Source organism: Aedes aegypti, chromosome 3 (assembly GCF_002204515.2).
Source record: "Aedes aegypti strain LVP_AGWG chromosome 3, AaegL5.0 Primary Assembly, whole genome shotgun sequence".
Classification (NCBI taxonomy): domain Eukaryota; kingdom Metazoa; phylum Arthropoda; class Insecta; order Diptera; family Culicidae; genus Aedes; species Aedes aegypti.
In genome coordinates, this window is record NC_035109.1 from 122,359,502 (window position 1) to 122,377,471 (window position 17,970).

Below are 17,970 nucleotides of genomic sequence, written 5' to 3' on the forward strand. Positions count from 1 at the left end.
CTTCTTTTTTATTTTCTTAGAAATAAGTTGATTTACCTTTTAAACTTTTATTCCATATGAAACCGTCTTCAACAAAAAACATTCATAAGACTTTTTTTTTTCTAAAAAACGTTTTATTTTGTTGCATGCAATTTCAACAACATCCTTCAGAAGCACTTTCTAATCATGTCAAATATATTTCAATCAATAGGTATTCTAATTGTGGATTTTCATGTGTTTTCGTACCCATTATCGAAAGTACCACAAAACTTGAAATTAGTTTTTGATTGCATGGCAACTGGCTTGGACGATGCAAATACGTAGGATTGTGCAACGTCGTGTTTTCATGACCATATTTTGTGGTATGCTGAGGAAAGATGCGTGGAGGCGTGGTATGGACGACAAGCTCTTTGAACTTTACGGCGAATTTAGTATCTAATAGGTTGTAATATCTGGAATAATGAATTGTACGTGGTGCAATGGAAACAAGAATTAGATTCACGGTTCACCCTACACGTGAGCAGTTGCCGATTGGTGGTGGAGAAATTTTTGAAAAGCGATAATTTTCTTCGCTTGTTAGACATTTGAGATGACTTGGCGCTGCTTAGAGACGTTCCAACTAATTGCTTAGAGAGTGACTATGTTAGATGGCACCATACCTAAGTAGGTACATGGAAAACAGGTAGGCGTGAAAAGTAAGCTTACCACCACCGATGACGTCAGCCTTGTGATAAGAAGCGATTTAGCCATCCCGTCAGTCACTATCTACTGGAAACATAAATGGGTGTGATATGATATACAGCCGCACGTTCATCTCGCGATACGGGATACGGCAAACGATCTTGTTAAATAAATTACAAATATTGGACATATGATTTACGCACGGGTGCCATTTATAGCGAAACGCCGACAAAATCGCCCCGTGATCGATGGATCCGATGGAGATATATTTTTCAAACATTTACTTACAGAAGTATGTCATATCATAAATACCAAATTTGCAGCGCATTTTGCAGTTTTTAGCATCTTTATGATGGGGATTATGCTGGGTAGCTAGTATTTCTTGCTGAAACATTATTGACATTTATAACGCCACGCGGGCTTTCCTTAGCCGAGTGGTTAAAGTCCGCGGCAACAAAGCAAAGCCATGCTGAAGGTGTCTGGGTTCGATTCCCGGTCGGTCCAGGATCTTTTCGTAATGAAAATTTCCTTGAATTCCCTGGGCATAGAGTATCATCGTACCTGCCACTACGAAAATGGCAACTTTGGCAAAGAAAGCTCTCAGTTAATAACTGTGGGAGTGCTCATAAGAACACTACGTTGAGAAGCAGGCTTTGTCCAAGTGAGGACGTAATGCCAAGAAGAAGAACGCCATTATTGTTACTTATTTTATGTTACATTAAAAGTGTTGCTCCAATTGATGTGTTTGTTTATTATCTCCCTGAGATTTTACATGTATTCGTATTGATGAATTATTTCATTTATCTTAATCCTAAGAATAGAACGTAAGTACCGAGGTTTGGTTACCCCGCACCAACAGGAACGGTGGCATATCCTTCGTCAGCATCTCTAGCCAAGACATGTAGAGCGGAGCGGATACGATTCCCTGAAATGAACCCAAAAATGTAATCTTCCAAAAATGGTCCGAAGTTCCTGAAACTTACTTTTCGCGGAATCGGCATGGAAAGGACGATCAGCGAAGCGTTCTTGGAATACTGCTGGAGCAGTTCTCTCAACCGAAGTTGACGGTACGTCTTCTCTTCCAGTTGAGCCTGTTCCGATGCACTCACGAATACATCCGTTTCCTGACCCTCGACGAGGGTACCGAGTAGCGCCTTGTGCGATTGGATTGTTGCTTCTTGCGGTTTGTCCGATAGGGTGACCATGATCAGCGATACGTAGTTGATGCGTAGCTTTTCGAGTAGAATTGTCATGCTGTGTTGATGGGAGAATAAGCATCAGATAAAAATATTAATGTGGATTAGTCACTTACTTTTCGCGTTCCTCCTCAACATTGGTCTGCTGAGTGGCAAGGGCAAATACTCGTATCTGGCATTCGGACCACTTCGAACGAGTGGAAATGATGTACGGGAGCAAAATGGTGAGGCCGCCATCGTCGTACAGCCACCATACGTCGATATATCCGGCTGGTTGCTTCTCGCGGAATATGTTAAGTTCCTGGCTTGGAGCAGCTGCTTCAGGAGTTGTTTTGTTGTCTTGTGCTGAAATGTTTCAAAGTTTTTTGAAAAATAGTAATAAGGGTTAAAAAGTGATCTTTTGTGAGTATATTGGAGACAAAAAACTATAAAATTAGACCTAATCTGAGTCAAATCGAAGCTTTTAGAAAGAAAAAAAAACATTCATAGAATAAACATTTAACGAAAACTACAATCTCTCATATAACGACGATATTGCATTTACGAAGCATACACTTAAATGGAAACTTGAGCTATAGCATACCTTCGTTTGGAACGTTCACACTGATCTGCTCGCTGCTGGGTGCCATTCCATGAAGATCCAAATTCGAGTTGACCGGCATGAGGCCTTTCTGGATTCGCAGTCCCTGTGGGGTGTTGATGTATGCCATCGATGACATGATGGTCAGTGCCGAATCGGCAAGATCCAGTGCGGGTTTCGGTGGAACCAGATGCGAGCAGTCGAGTCCATTCGGCAATCGTAGAATGGTAAGCGCTAGTCGATTGTCGAAGGCGTTACTGCGAAATGAAAAATCAATATATTAGATTAATACAAATGATCATAACCAAGCTTAATACTCACTGCAAGATGTTATAGTAGCTGTGAAGTTCTGCATTGCCGCATGTGCGCCAGTCCTGTTTGTATCCGACCATCAAAATATTTGGCGAAAGTCGTCCAAAACCGGTCGATTGAATCATCGCTCGGACGCTCTCGTCGAACGGAAGCCCATCCAGTACGCTGTAGAATGCCTTGATCTTCAAGTCTTTTAGCACTTTTTTCCCGCTTTGAATGTACGCCTTTCTCTCTTTGTAGTTCAGCTTCTCCTCCACTACGTTGCCAACGATCATCAACGACTGATTCTTGGTTATCAAATTGGCGAAATTCAACAGGTTAGGTCGATGCAATGGGTTACCGCTCAGAACCAACAACTGTGGGTTGTAGTTTTTGACATGATCATCCACCTGTTCCAGATTTAGGGCAGAGTTCAGGGCAGATTTGTATGCCGCAGCTTGAGTCGATGAACCCCAGTTCACATCTGGCTTCCGGTAGATTACCATCAGGTACAAAATGAAGATGATCACAATTGTGATAAATGTTGAAACTACATCGATCAGGAACATGATGGCCACGCATAGTAGCGATCCTCCCATGCTAAGCCAAGGATGGAAGTACCGGAAGGTTGGGCGCCATCCCAAAGGTTTGACAGTAGCAGCGTGGAATGTGCAGAAGTTCACCAAGGCGTACGAAGCCAAGAAGAAGTTCGAGATCAGCGGGGCAATTGTGTTAAGATCAGCAATCATAATGAAAGCAAAGGAAACAAGGAAAACCAGAACGTAGCCACGATATGGTTCCGAATGCTTTCCGTAGCCTTTCGAGAAGAAGATCAATCCTGGGTAAATTCGATCGATTCCGAGGGCTTGGATTAGACGCGGAACGGATAGAAGATTGGTCAACGCAGTGCTGAGTGTAGCTGCCCAACATCCGATGTAGATCAGCATACTAGAGGCAGCAATCAGCTGCATGATGGCGTAGTCGTTGTTTAATCCGTATTTGCAGTTCTGTGAATATAAATTTGGAATCAGTAAACAGTTTTCATTGTCTAAAAGTGTTGTCCTTACGTTGAGTACAGTATCGCAAGAAGTGAAGTTGACTCCAACCAGATCCGTAAGATTTCCGGAGGCATCTCGTACAGCCACACCACCAGCAAAAAGGGCAAATATAACGTAAGATATAGCCGAAACCAGGCAAGCCAACAGAGTACCCTTCGGAATAGCGCTGGCAGGATCCTTCAGATCTCCGCAAATGTTAGCACCACTTTGGATACCAGTAACGCTGGGGAAGAAGATGGCAAACACGCTGAAAAAGTTTTGCTGGATACCTTCGCTGAACCGATACAATGAACCCATGTTTGACGACACGACTTCCGTTGAAAACCCTAGAAAACCTCTGGCTCTATCAACATCACTGCTGGGTCCCATGATCGCTCCGACTGCGAAAGCTCCAATAGCTACCAAGATAGCCACGAGCAGGAAATTCTGTGCTTTAACTTCCCAATCCATGCCTACTGCACAGATGGCCACCATAACTATGAGTGCGATTGTTCCAACGATACGAATATCGTTAACTCCGCCATCAATTATTTTGATACCGTAGGAAGCTAGAATAATGAATATTTCGAAATCAAATTCTTCCCATAACATCGTTTTAATACTCACCGAGCAGATCGTTCAACGAACTGCAGAAACCGATAGTGTTCATGGAAGCATTGACGGAGTTGGCAAACGCAAAGACCACGCCCACCGATGCCCCGAATTCCGGTCCCAATGATCGTGAGATTATATAGTAAATACCACCGCTTTTCACCTGGCCGTTGGTACAGAGGGCCGATAGCGAGAGGGTCGTAATGACACATACCATATAGGAAAGCAGCATGATGAGCATGGTATCGACGATTCCGGCTTCACCCACAACCCAACTGAGACGCAGGAAGAGCATCACACCCCAAATGTTGAGCAGACATGGCGTGAGGACACCTTGGATCCAGCCCAACCTGATGAGATGTCCGGTGGGTTTCGGTTCTTCCGGTTCTAGTTCCTGGCGTTAGAGAGACAAAAGGGAATTTGATGGTTTGGAAATGGTTTGTAAGAACATTAAATTGCATATTTGTGGTATATTCTGTGACTTATATGTACAAAAAATCAAAATCAAATAAAGGTAAAATACATTTGAAATATTTTTATCTTCATTAGAATTTAACTTGTATAGCGCCTGGTTTAAGATTATTGGAAGGCTACTTTCACAGATTGTAATATCGTCGTGTATCATTTTTTATCGTAGTAGGAGTACCGGGGGCAGTATGGACACCCGGGGCATAATGGACACCCCCTGTATCTTTGCATAAGCGAATACCTGTTGCCTGTAGGAAAAGTAAATTATCCACCGAAATTTAAGAAAAAATGTTCAAAACATTGATTTTAAATCGAAAAATTGAGCATGGTTTTATTTGGTTCGAAAATTATAACATTCACACCTCATCAAATAAGGTTTCAAAGGCAAATGACTGCAAGTTGACCTATAATGTAGCTCTTGATTGAATCTTCAATCATTTATGCTATATTCAAAAATATAGTAGATTTTTTTCTGGTACTTTAGGACATTGGAAAATTTATATGAAAATTTCTTATACTTTTGGGGCGATATGGACACCGGGTGACAAAGTAGAGCTGACGCTTCAAAGAGAACGAAATATAACTTCAAACAAAAATTATCCAAAAATATTTAGCATTCAATGTAATGGTTATTATGCAGAACCACAAATCGGATGAAAATCGTCAATTATTGATTAAAATTAACCTGGAGGCAATATTAAAAGCATCTCTACGAAAAATGTCGTAAATTGATTTTAATCATGTTTTCTGTGGCACAGTGAGCTGTCACTATGGTTTCCTGAATATGTACTTCATTTTTCGAAGTTTTGAGAACGATCGCGGGACAATGTTCCTATAAACATTTAGGTGTTCATACTGCCCCATGGGGGTGTCCACTTTGCCCCGCTTGCTTGATGGCGACTACCAAATATAAGCTGTTTTAAAATCTTTTTTGAATACAAAATATATTTTTCCTAATTATGCAACCATGTTTAACAAATGCTTAAGAACTCTAAAAAGCATACTGCGCATAAAAAACAGCATAATATTCATGCCTTTACAGTCAAAATAGGCATATTCCTTAGGGTGTCCATACTGCCCCGTGTCCCCCTATGCAATAAGTTCAGAATAAACCAAGTGTATATGTTCAAACCTTGGATTTTTGTTTTATATTCAAAGTAGCTATATCAGAAGTTCTATCAAATATTTGTTTACTTTTAAAATTTGCAACTTGTTTGATGATTTCACTCGATACTTTTAGCTTCCAATGCAAAATGGTCCGAATCGACAATTAAAAGTCAAAGGTTTTTCTCTGTGTGTAATTGAATTTTGCATCTTCTTAGAAAAAAGTTGGATGTTCTTATTTAGGTATAAATTTTGAGTCCAACTTTTTTGTTGTAAGAAATTAGTGATTAACGCAATCACTTCACCAATTTTTTAGAAAATTTCATTATGAACAACATTGCCGGAGTTATTTTTTTATCCAACTCTTAATTCAAGCTTAGTAAATCGATTCTGAACATTTAAACATAGAGTGAACCCAAAAATATACCTATGTTTATTTTTTTTGCTATCAGTTTTACGTAAATGTTGTCTTCAGAAGAGTTGTAGAGGAAGTTATGGTGATCCATCGTATTAAGCATTGATCAGTGAAAACTGAAATTTTCCCAGTATTGCAGTGAATGATGCTGATATTTACAAACTGATGCCAAACAATTCTTTCTCAAAACGGCTTAAGCATTGTGCAATAAGATTTTAATAAATCTTGATCTCTTTCTGGAAATAATGCAAAGAAAATGTATCTTCCCATTTTCTCAATCCGTCGTATCGTTTTCATTTCTGTCGCTATCAGTTTCCAGTTTCGTCTCACAACTTACGGCTCATAGTGATATTTTGAGTGGTCTAAATGCAACATATAAACGCTATAATATAATGTTTTACTAGAATATATAGATCTACGGGCATCTCCCTCCACTCCTTCAGTATGATGGAATATACTAATTTCCTTTAAAATTCATTGAAGAAACATGTATCAAAAAGTGGTGTGACTGGTGTCGATCGTTAAGCAGTTCTCTCAAATCGTGTTCGTCCATGAGATTTCGGTGAAAAAGTGCAAAGTGGATAATGGAACTGAAGTTATTTAACGAAATACAGTAGTTTTATTGTATTTTTGGTGAACAAGTGTACAAACCATGACAGCTCACTCAAAAATACACTTGGAAAACGAATCTATGTTGCAGGTAAGTTGTAATATATGCCCGGAACATTTTAAGTTTGATACGACGAGGGGCCCAGATAGCCGTAGCGGTAAACGCGCAGCTATTCAGCAAGACCAGGCTGAGGGTCGTGGGTTCGAATCCCACCGGTCGAGGATCTTTTCGGGTTGGAAATTTTCTCGATTCCCAGGGCATAGAGTATCTTCGTACCTGCCACACGATATACGCATGCAAAAATGGTCATTGGTACAGTAAGCTCTCAGTTAATAACTGTGGAAGTGCTCATAAGAACACTAAGCTGAGAAGCAGGCTCTGTCCCAGTGGGGACGTAACGCCAGAAAAGAAGAAGAAGACGACGAATAATAGCGCTTACGACGAACTAGAACGAAACCCTTCATATTTTTGCTCATCATTGCAAGTTCACAATTCTTGTCATTTAAAAGTTATGAGCAAATTCAATAGTAAAACTATGAAATCGTAGGATGCCAATGGCATCCCGGGCAAAGTCCAACATCAAGAAGAAAGTAAGTCGAAAATATAACCTGTTTTCAGCATCCAGTTGATGTCATACCCAGACAACCAGAAGTCGCATAGCAGTATACGACGAAAGTCATTTATTTGTACAAACTGCATCACTCCCGCACTAAATGGTGAATGAAATCGTTTGATCGATGAGTTTCCTCGCATAAAACGCTATTTTATGAGTTCATATGTACATTTCGTTTCGTTCCGCATAGTTTTACAAAGTAAGTCGGATCAATCCGTAGCAGCTGTCAAATAAACTTTGTTATCATAAATAAAGTCGCATAAGAGTATAGACCAATTCGCAAGAAAATCTACACACTCGCATTGCATGTTATGTTTCATCATATACAATATGTACGTAAATCGCCTCCACTTTTGTACGCATAAGGCCTTTTCGCGACATCTTATACGTGTAACTTTGCACATATAAGCATCGCATAAAGCAAAAGGTGATTTGGTTATACGTACATTTTGGTTGTCTGGGTAATTTGATATCAATTTATCATTATTATATTCTATATGATATTTTGTTTTAGATTTGCTAACTTTTTAATTTGTGTTGAAGTAACAATTTTAACAGTTTAAACAAAATATTTTAGTAATTCATCTATAAAAGCTATAACAATTTACATAATAATGCATTACTCTTGTCACAGGCTTGTTTCGGTAACAAACAAAAATATGAATATTTCAGTGAGTTGAGTTCTCAATTTGCTCTCAATGATAGTAGAAACAGTTTTCAATTTGTTATCACTGACAGCAAAAATAGTTTTCAATTTGATTTCATTCCGCAACATCACAACATAAAAATTAGTTTTCAATATGATCTCAAGCTTTGCTAGGGATCTTTGAGACATATTTTTATATAAGAACCTCAAAAACGCGAAATTCGCTTGTAACTTACAAAAATTTAATGTTATCGAGAAACTGTCTTTAGCAACGGTTTAGATAAGATCAAGGTCTACATCTTTTCCAAATACAACTTTCTAGAGAAATGTATAACAAATGACTCAGCCATTGGGTTGGATTGGATTAGAAATTTGGATTGGATATTTGGATTAGAGATTTGGATTGGCAATTTGGATTGGAGATTTGAATTGGAGATTTGGATTAAAGATTTTGATTGGAAATTAGAATTGAAGATTATAACTAGAGATTTGGATTGAAGATTTGGATTGAAGATATGGATTGGTGATTTGGATTGGAGATTTGGATTGGAGATTTGGATTGGAGATATGAATTGGAGATATGGATTGGAGATTTGATTGGGGATTTGGATTGGAGCTTTGGATTTGGATTGGAAATTGGTATTGGAGATTTGGATTGGGGATTTGAATTAGAGATTTGGATTGGAAATTAGGATTGAAGATTTGGATTGGAGATTTGGATTGGGAATTTGGATTAATATTGGAGATTTGGATTGGAGATTTGGATTCGAGATTTGAATTGGAAATTAGGATTTAAGATTTGGATTGGAGATTCAGATTGGAGATTAGGATTGGGGATTAATATTGAAGATTTGGATTGGAGCTTTGGATTCGAGATTTGAATTGGAAATTAGGATTTAAGATTTGGATTGGAGATTCAGATTGGAGATTAGGATTGGGGATTAATATTGGAGATTTGGATTGGAGATTTGATTGGAGATTTGGACTGAAGCTTTGGATTCAGATTGGAGATTTGGATTGGAGCTTTGGATTGGAGAGTTGGATTGGAGGTTTGGACTGGAGCTTTGGATTTGGATTGGAGATTTGGATTGCAAATTAGGATTGAAGATTTGGATTGGAGATTTAGATTGAAGATTAGGATTGGGGATTAATATTGGAGATTTGGATTGGAGATTTGATTGGAGATTTGGACTGGAGCTTTGGATCCAGATTGGAGATTTGGATTGGAGCTTTGGATTTGGATTGGGGCTTTGGATTGGAGATTTGGATTCGGATTGGAGATTTGGATTGGAGCTTTAGATGTGGATTGGGGATTTGAATTAGAGATTTGGATTGGAGATATGGATTGAAGATTATGATTAGAAGAAGCCTTTTCTGTTTTGCGGTAATATAATTTGTAGTGTTTTTTATCATATTTTTTCTGTGCCGCGGTTAAACCGGCCTCGTAAAGAGAGGTTGAAGTGTATTTTTAAATAAATACATCGAGGAGTGATTATTTGTAGAATTTGCTTCAAATTGCGGAATTCAGTTGAAACTGAGAAAATAATTTCTACAAGAATATTTGGAGCTATTTTGAGAATCTTGCGAAATATACTAAGTAATTCGAAGTTCAATAATGAATTCTGGAGTACATATGCATGTGAATCCCTTAGGAATTTCTCAAACATAGAGCGATTCATACAATATTAAAAATCAATTCATGCATTCTTGTATGCATCCCTAGTGGAATTCTAGGAGATCCTACAGAGAATTTTGGTAAAATTTCAAGAAAAAAAGCCCTCACACATTTTTTTAGCAATTCTTGCATAACTTCTGATATCGCCCTAAAAGCCATTGGTAACCATGTGTGTAGCTCATTGTTTTTGAGCATTTGAATGTATTTTCATGTTATTTAACAACGCTATGGGGAAGAAAAGATCATTATCTACCTGTCCGTGGTGTTCATTTGGGTGCTTATTCTTTCATTTGCTCAGAAACAACGAGCTACACACGTGGTTACCAATGGCTTTTAGGGCGTTGTCTCAGAGTATGCGAGAATTAAGCTGAAAGGACTGTTTTGAAATTTCCATTTTTAGTAGGCTGTTTTCCATCACGCCAATCTGTCATGAAATGGCCGACTTTCCTGCCCTGAATTATTTACTATCGTAATAGTCATTACGCAACTGAAATCAGTTGCGTAATTGACATTACGCGACGCTTTTTCATTACGCAACCATTTTGAGTTGCATAATGAATTAATTTTTAAAACTTGCAAAATAATAGTTAATGCATTCCGTGGTAATTTCTGATACCCCTAAGTGGTCTTTTACGAAATTGCAAAAAATGTTGTTCGCAAATCGTTGTACAACTCAATTTTACAGCACTCGTCGTAAATATTCAATTCGGCAAGTCTCGTTGGACGAATCTTCGAATCGTGCAGTTAAAATCATCATACTGAAATTTTTTCCGTAAACTACTATTATCGTTATGATAGAATTTGTTGTATTTTTGTTTTCTTGGTGCACATTTTGTTAAATTTTTTGTTAATTCAAATACTAAGGAAGTATGTTTTATAACGACTGGTGATATAAAGATAGAGAGATCGCAAAGGTATTTCTATAAGAAGTCTGTTAAAGAGTTTTTGCAGAAATCCTTTGAGAAATTTTGAAGTGTATTTGAAAAATTTATGGACCCCGAAGAAAATGCTGGAGGGATATTTTTGTGAAGTCCGTGACTGATTTCTGAGCGAATCCACTCAAAATTAAATGGAAGATTTACCAAAAAAAAAAAATGAAAAATTGTGAAATTCGAGCAGTGAAGAATTCTTCAAAGTATTTCCTTGCATTTTTTAGAGGTTTACCTGGAGATAATACTGGAAGAACTAATTATAATCCTGAGATAATCAAACCTAATTCTTCGAGGTATCCATAAAGGAGCTTTCACGCAATATCAAAAAGGATAGAAAGTTAATTTTTGAAGGAACATCCAGACAAATCTGTGTCGTTATTGTCAAAGAAATGCTGCGAGGAATTTTAGTAGATTCCAGAAAATGTTTGTGGTGGGATCAGTGTCAGAATGCCTTTTAATTCCAGGAATCATGAATTACACAAAAACTTATGAAAAAATATCTTGATAAATACCGTACCTAGTAGAGATGGACGTTCACAAGAGAGGACTCTCGAAAATAAGTAAATGAATCAAGGTTTTTTTATAATGTTTGAATGTTAAAATGTGTTATTAGTTTGTTTGAAATAAGAGTTAAAATAATAATAATTCAGTTTGTATGGCATAAGAGCTAAAGAACATCTTGTTCTGTCATTATAATAACAAACCAAAAGCAAAAGTATTGACAGGGAGAAATAACTAAATAAGTTAATATTGTGATATTGATTACAAAATAATTACTAAATTAGCTCTTCGCGGATAAGGGCAAATTAGTTGTTATTATTCTATTCCTGCACTTTATTTTAGTCTTTATTTTGGATATTACTTTTTATTACAATGGCGTAACAAACAGTTCTTAATTTTTGTGTATGGCACGAAATAAGGTTGTAAAATATGTCATTGGGGTATACGCGCCACCTTCGATTTGAACGATCGACGTGCTTTGTGACGCTGTTTTTCACCCGAGATAATAGAAAATGTATTGAAATGCTCCTCTGTTTATATTTTTAAGTGTTTTCCAGGCAAAAAACTCGAAAAAAGTTATTTGCGGTTTTTGTTGCAATTTTGTAGCTCATTTTCAGGTCGATAAACAACAAAACTTTCGAAACTATCACCGAGACCGAGAATCGCCTTGTGCACTTCCCTGGTTTGTATTCCATACGAAAAAAGTGTTGAATTTATCCTTAAAACTCGTATTGAAGGACTTAAACTTTAATCAATTCGTGGGGCAAAACGGCCACTCCTATTTCATAACACCAAAACAGCCGTTTGAATTCAAATTCCAGCAAACGTAATGCCACGTTGTAGTTACGTGCCAATTTAAACCTTACAAATGCACATTTTTAGACTCAGCATGTGTACTATAATTAAATTGTTGATTCAGTTTAGATTGATATCTGTTTCGATGTTAACTAAATAAATAAAAAAAAAAATGAAAAAATGACTATAATTCTCACGTTGAGTATCATACAGGCACATCTGCAGTGAAACATTTTACGGTTTTGTACAATGAAGGATGATGAATACTTTCTACTGAGTCAAAAATAGCACTCGCAAACAGTCGCCCGCCCAAGAGTGGTTTCTGCGCTCGTGTACATATACTTTACATGTCACCAACACTACTTGAAGAATCGAGTCTAGTACACGGCACTGAAGACGGCCTTAAAGTTGAGGTGGAAATACACGTATCTGTCAAAGGATACAAACTCTAGTAGAATTAAATAGTATAGTACCAAATTCGGTTTTTTTCATCTACTTGAAGAGTGTTGGTGGAAAATATAAACAGAGATCAGCTGCTCCCAGCAAAATCAAATTCCCAGCAAATCAAGCTCAAGTAATTAGCTAAAGAGAAAATCAATGAAGATTTGTTAGCATTTTTTCACTTCTAGGCAGCGATGCAATCTTGCGTACTGGGGCGAAAAAAATATGTCAAATCCGCATCTTGTCACCTTTATTCATAGAAGAGAGAATCGACGAAGAGAAATCGATCATGCGACTTACGCCCTTATTCTAGCACACGCTTGAATTGAACAATAACATCTGATCAAACGCCCTTATGCATGCAACGTAGGGGAACTTACGTATTCTCGGCAGTCTAAGCCGCACTTCTTTTATTATTTTCTTGGCCATCAGCATACAAATTCTGTGTTTGTCTATTTACATTTATGCGTTGCTCAATCTTCTATCGATTCACACCGGCAAACTTGTCAACATGCTTTTGGAAATGTTTTCACAACGCTGCGAACATCTCTTGTCAGTGTGACTATTGTCGGCAATCTCTCAATCTCTTCGGTAACTTTCCCCTACGAACTGCTGGTGAATCTCTTCGGCAGCTCCAAATCAGTCGCATTTTGAGCCGTGTTCATTTGAATTGATTACATCTCTGGCGATATTGTTTGTTCAGTCTCGGAACTCTCGTCAGCGGGACGCGGGCAGAACAAAGAATCATCTGAATGTTTTCACTGATTTGTTTCGATAGAAAAATACTGAGTATTTGGCGTTTGAAATTTGGTTGCCGATAATAGTCGAATGGTGCCGAAGTCGTAAGTCTCCCTATATACCAGCATGATAAAATTGATTTACTAACTCCAGAAAAATGAATATGGCTGTTTCTACTATTTGATAGAAAACATGTTTGTTTATCAGATAGCTAGATCTTAGCAAAAAACGCTTCTTTGCGCGCCGTCTAAGGTTATGCCCCCAGATACCCTATATTTTGTTTGTTATTTTAATTTTTATTGCAAACATATCTTAATAAATAAATATGTATAAATTTTGTCAGTTAGATATTTTTGTTTGGAGGTAGCATTTTTGCTAAGATTGCATATTTCACCATGATAGTATATTTTGTTATTAATTAGTTAATCGACGATTTAAAAGCGAAACATATCAACAACAAATTTTGATCGGATTGCATATTTTGTTATTGCTGTGATATTGAATTTCATTAATAACATAATAATGGTAAAACTAGATATTATTGCAAGATTAACAATTATTTTAGCATTATTTTGTAATACACCTCTACCCAGGATCGTAGTTTTGTAAAGAGAGCTTGAAAATTCAACTACGGTAATATTTTTAAGTTGAATTAATCATAGTCTGGTACACTGGACATAAAAAGCTTAAGTAACTATAAAAAAAAAAAAAAAACAATGTATATATTTTTAGGTCCTATGCCTAGAACATGATTTGTTGTTGTTGTTTTTTTAATGGGTCACTGAATCGATCAAATCCGTTGATTCACTTTTGTGAGTGAGACACCTACGATTCGCTCTCAAAATTGAACCAATTGCTCCTGAAGAAATTTCTTAAGGAATGCTTCAAAACGATTGAATTTGAAAAATGTTTTCAAAGTTGTTTGTGTAGGATTTACCATTGAATAATACTAGAATACTTTAGAAATAATGAATACTTTAGAAATAAGGAGGTAAACTCGCCTAAGGCCTAAAGTCTCTATACATCAGAAATGCACAGCAAAAAATGTCCATGTAAAACTCAGCGTTTTTACGGTGGGTAATTTACGGCTTCGGCACGTTTCGACTATTTCATAACAAATCTCAAACGCCGAATACACAGTATTTTTTATATCAAAACACCCCAATGAAAGCATACAAAACATCAAAACATATCTTTGTTTTGTCAGGCAAAATTTCCGAAACTGAACAAACAATTTCGCCAGACATGACATTAATTCAAATACATACTCCTCAAAATGCGGTTGATTTGGAGCTGCCGAAGAGATTCGCCTGCAGTTCTTAAGGGAAATCTGCCGAAAAGAATAAGGCTGCCGACAATAGTCACACTGATAAGAGATGTTCGAAGCGTTGTTAAAACGTTTCCAAAAATCTTTCATCAATTCTGTCCGTGTGAATCGATAGAGGATTGAGCAACGCACGTAATTTGTCTGCTGATGTCTGAGAAACTTGCAAAAGAAGCGCGGCATCAGCTTAGACTGCCGAGAGTACGTAAATTCCCCTACATAAAGGGAATGTCAGAATAGTTGCAAATTAACACACGCAGGATCACGCGATGCATGTTGGAAATTTACTTGATGTTAAAGTAATTTACATGATGTGTAGTGTAAATTTGTGACAAATCTGGTACCCCCTCAACGTGCATGATTTTTTACAGAAATTTACATATACATTTTTCTTTCTATGTGGCTCTAAATAAGGCCTGCACAACCTTTTTGAACCGCGGGTCATATCTTAGAAATATTATTGCACGGTGGGTCAAACACATGTATAATTTTGTTTACCAACTAAGAAAAACTAAATTTCTTTTGAATACGTTGACAAAATAATTGTTTTTGAGCATCCTGCTAATGGTTCAGTAGAATCCCAATCAAACAACATTATGTCAAAATTTATTTCAGGAATCGTTGAAAGTCGTGCTCTAAATTTTCAGAAACAATGTCAATGCTGCTCAGAATTATTATTGTTTAGAACCTATTATTTGAGAATCTTGAGCCAAATTTTGCGAAAATACATAACAGGTTTCTTTAACTATTTTTCTAGGATACCCTCAGAATCTCCATTTTAATTTCGATTCCTGTTCTGGAATCTGTAAGGTATTTGTCAAGGACTTCATATGAATCCTGTAGAGAATTCGATCGGTAATCCAACCGATTATGAGGTTTATGATTATAACAGATTATAAGGAAACTCTGCCCAGATTTTTTTTTAATTTGATTCCAATAATTCTGAAAAATTATGCTCATGCTTGTGTAAGAATTTCTCCATAGTTTTCCGTTATTATTAAAAAAATATTTCTCAATATCAACCTTAAATTGATTCTCACAAGCTAGAATTATGTGCATTTTTTCACAAGGAGCGAGTCTGCAATCAGATCACTGAGAAGGTAACACACTAGAATAAATTTACCGCTTATTAACTTCAAAGAAAAGTGCTGTCAAATTTACTACTATTATCAAAATTTGAAAGTAAAGTGAAATGGAAGAAATTTGATGAAAGATAATTTTGAAGAATTGAAAACTAACATATTGAATCGCCCAACTGAAATATTAGCTTGAAATTTAATTGGAAGCTTCAATAATCTAACTTTAAATAAGTAGTCAATGGGTCAGGTGTGAGAAGAGTCTTCAACTCTTCGCGAGCCGCACAAAATGATTTCGCGAGCCGAATGAAGCCTACGGACTGTACATTGGGCAACCCTGCTTTACATGGTTGAAGCTAAAATTACACACCTAATCCAAAATGCCTAATTTAATTTGTATGGTGTGTGAAAGCATGACATACTCAAGTGAGTACGTAAAGTCATACTAATCGAACTGATACAACGCTCCAATGCACGCGAAGATCAGTTTTAGACTATGTTTCATGTGAATTGCTCTTCCAACATTACCCAAAACGCATATCATATTCACACCTACTCTTCGTTAGTTTTTCACCACGTGTTTCGTGGTGCAAATCGGGTGTGGATAGAACCGGATCGCAATCCAGACATTTCCCGTTTGTATTTTCGGTTCCGTCTTGTTCTGTCGTTACCTGTTTCTTATCTTTGGCGTCGCTATCTCCATGAAGTTCGCCAATCGAGGGCCGCTTATTTTTTCGCAACGACGTTCGATAGTGATCCAATCGTGGCAGCGGATCCCTGGAAGTGCAGATAGGTACATAAGCACCGTATGAGTGGCATTTTCAAAGCGGCGATGACAACTTGAGCTTGAGGTGATAATTGTGGAGGTTTTTTTTTCTCGGGTATTGCGGTGAAATTTTACACTTGACTAAACGTTCCGTTCCCTACATAAGTAACACTAATCAAATCAACTTAGTGACTAATCATCGCACTTGGTCAGCACAATTCACAAACCACTATGAACCTCCTTGGCTAGAGTTGTCATTTGAAGCTGTTGGTCTTGTTACCTAGTTACTCCCATGATGCTGACTCGACGGTCTTCAGCCGTTGCGGGGGCCGGAGACACCCGATTGTTGATATTGCGGTTTTTCAAGTCTGGCACTTGCAACTTCACTTCGTCATCTAGCCACCGGAACTGGGCCTGTGGTTCAGGGGCACCGGACTGATCGTGACCATTTTGGATCTGTATAACCGTCTGCACTTTGAATCGATTCGGCTCCATGATTGATCACTATGTTTAAGTCTGGTGCAATGACGACACTTGGCACTTGGCAAGGGTTCACCGCAATAGATATGTTTCAGCACAACTCTTCTATCCAACCACACTCACGTTCCGAGGACAAAATCACCGCGGACGGTGCTCACGAGCCATCCGAATTATCCTTGTTCTATACGACCGCAACTTGACCACGATGAATTTAAATTAACACTAAAGATTCGCCCCTCGATCATGGTCCTCTTTTATAGGCTGCGGTTTCACAGAAATTAGTGCATTTCGAGGGTAGTATAATTAGATGGTCTCGATCGGTCAATCGATAACCGCGCGAACTGGGGGATAAAATGCTTAATCAAACAAGACTATTTTACCCCAAAAAACACCCGTTTTATACAGCTCAAAGCAGTTTCTGCAACGTGCGAATCGTACCGACTTAGTGTTAGGGTGAGAAAATCCCAACGAGCGGAACCAACGAACATTTGATCGGAAAAGGAACGATTTTTCGTAATGTCAATGTGCTGGTGTTCATAATGTTTTGGCTATTGAATGCTACATTTCAGTGATTTATTCATGTTAATTGATAGTGTCAATTTAAACAGGTTCCTTACATGTTATGGGCTTCAGAATTATCTGACATGCCACAAACATTCGTAAGGTGATGAGTTTTGATTTGAGGAATTATTATGTTTTATTCACATATTGAGTGAAACGTTTGAATTGTCTTCTATTCTAATGTCTCACTGATAAATTGGGATTAAGTTATCTGAGTCACATCTGACCCTCCACAATTTCACGCAACAATGCTAAGTTCGTGGCCGCATATCTCCATCCTCTTGACAGTGTTGTTTTCCGGCATTCTTGTAGCATGCCCTGCTCATTATATCCTTTCAGCTTTGGCCACCTTCTAGATACTGAGTTCGTCGTAGAGTTGGACGAGTTGGGATATCTTCGGCATGCCACCGAAAATAGTCCAAAGCACCCAGCAATCGAATACACCAAGA

The 17,970-nt window shown here is 37.7% G+C and overlaps 1 protein-coding gene across 2 annotated transcripts; it reads right to left on the reverse strand.

Annotated features, from left to right (window-relative positions):
- Positions 1-1,359: 1,359 nt before the first annotated feature.
- Positions 1,360-17,300, reverse strand: LOC5572568 (bumetanide-sensitive sodium-(potassium)-chloride cotransporter). Of its 2 annotated transcripts, XM_001654033.2 has the most exons (9): positions 16,761-17,297; positions 16,386-16,491; positions 4,392-4,770; positions 3,795-4,333; positions 2,758-3,734; positions 2,440-2,693; positions 1,973-2,201; positions 1,644-1,914; positions 1,360-1,585 (listed from the first exon to the last, which is right to left on the reverse strand). In XM_001654033.2, exons 1-9 carry the CDS (start codon positions 16,973-16,975, stop codon positions 1,472-1,474), a joined length of 3,084 nt encoding a protein of 1,027 aa, XP_001654083.2. In that variant the 5' UTR covers positions 16,976-17,297; the 3' UTR covers positions 1,360-1,471. The 2 variants fall into 2 exon arrangements, with proteins under 2 accessions (XP_001654083.2, XP_021704559.1); XM_021848867.1 differs by having other exon boundaries at positions 2,758-4,333; positions 16,761-17,300.
- Positions 17,301-17,970: the final 670 nt, after the last annotated feature.

Excerpts from the sequence above, each read along its gene's own strand:
- LOC5572568 (XM_021848867.1), bottom strand. The coding sequence starts at position 16,975 with ATGGAGCCGAATCGATTCAAAGTGCAGACGGTTATACAGATCCAAAAT. Across the intron at positions 4,771-16,385 it reads ACGCCAAAGATAAGAAACAG|GAACTAGAACCGGAAGAACC; the intron begins GTAACGACAGAA and ends CTCTAACGCCAG. Across the intron at positions 2,202-2,439 it reads TGTGAACGTTCCAAACGAAG|CACAAGACAACAAAACAACT; the intron begins GTATGCTATAGC and ends GAAACATTTCAG.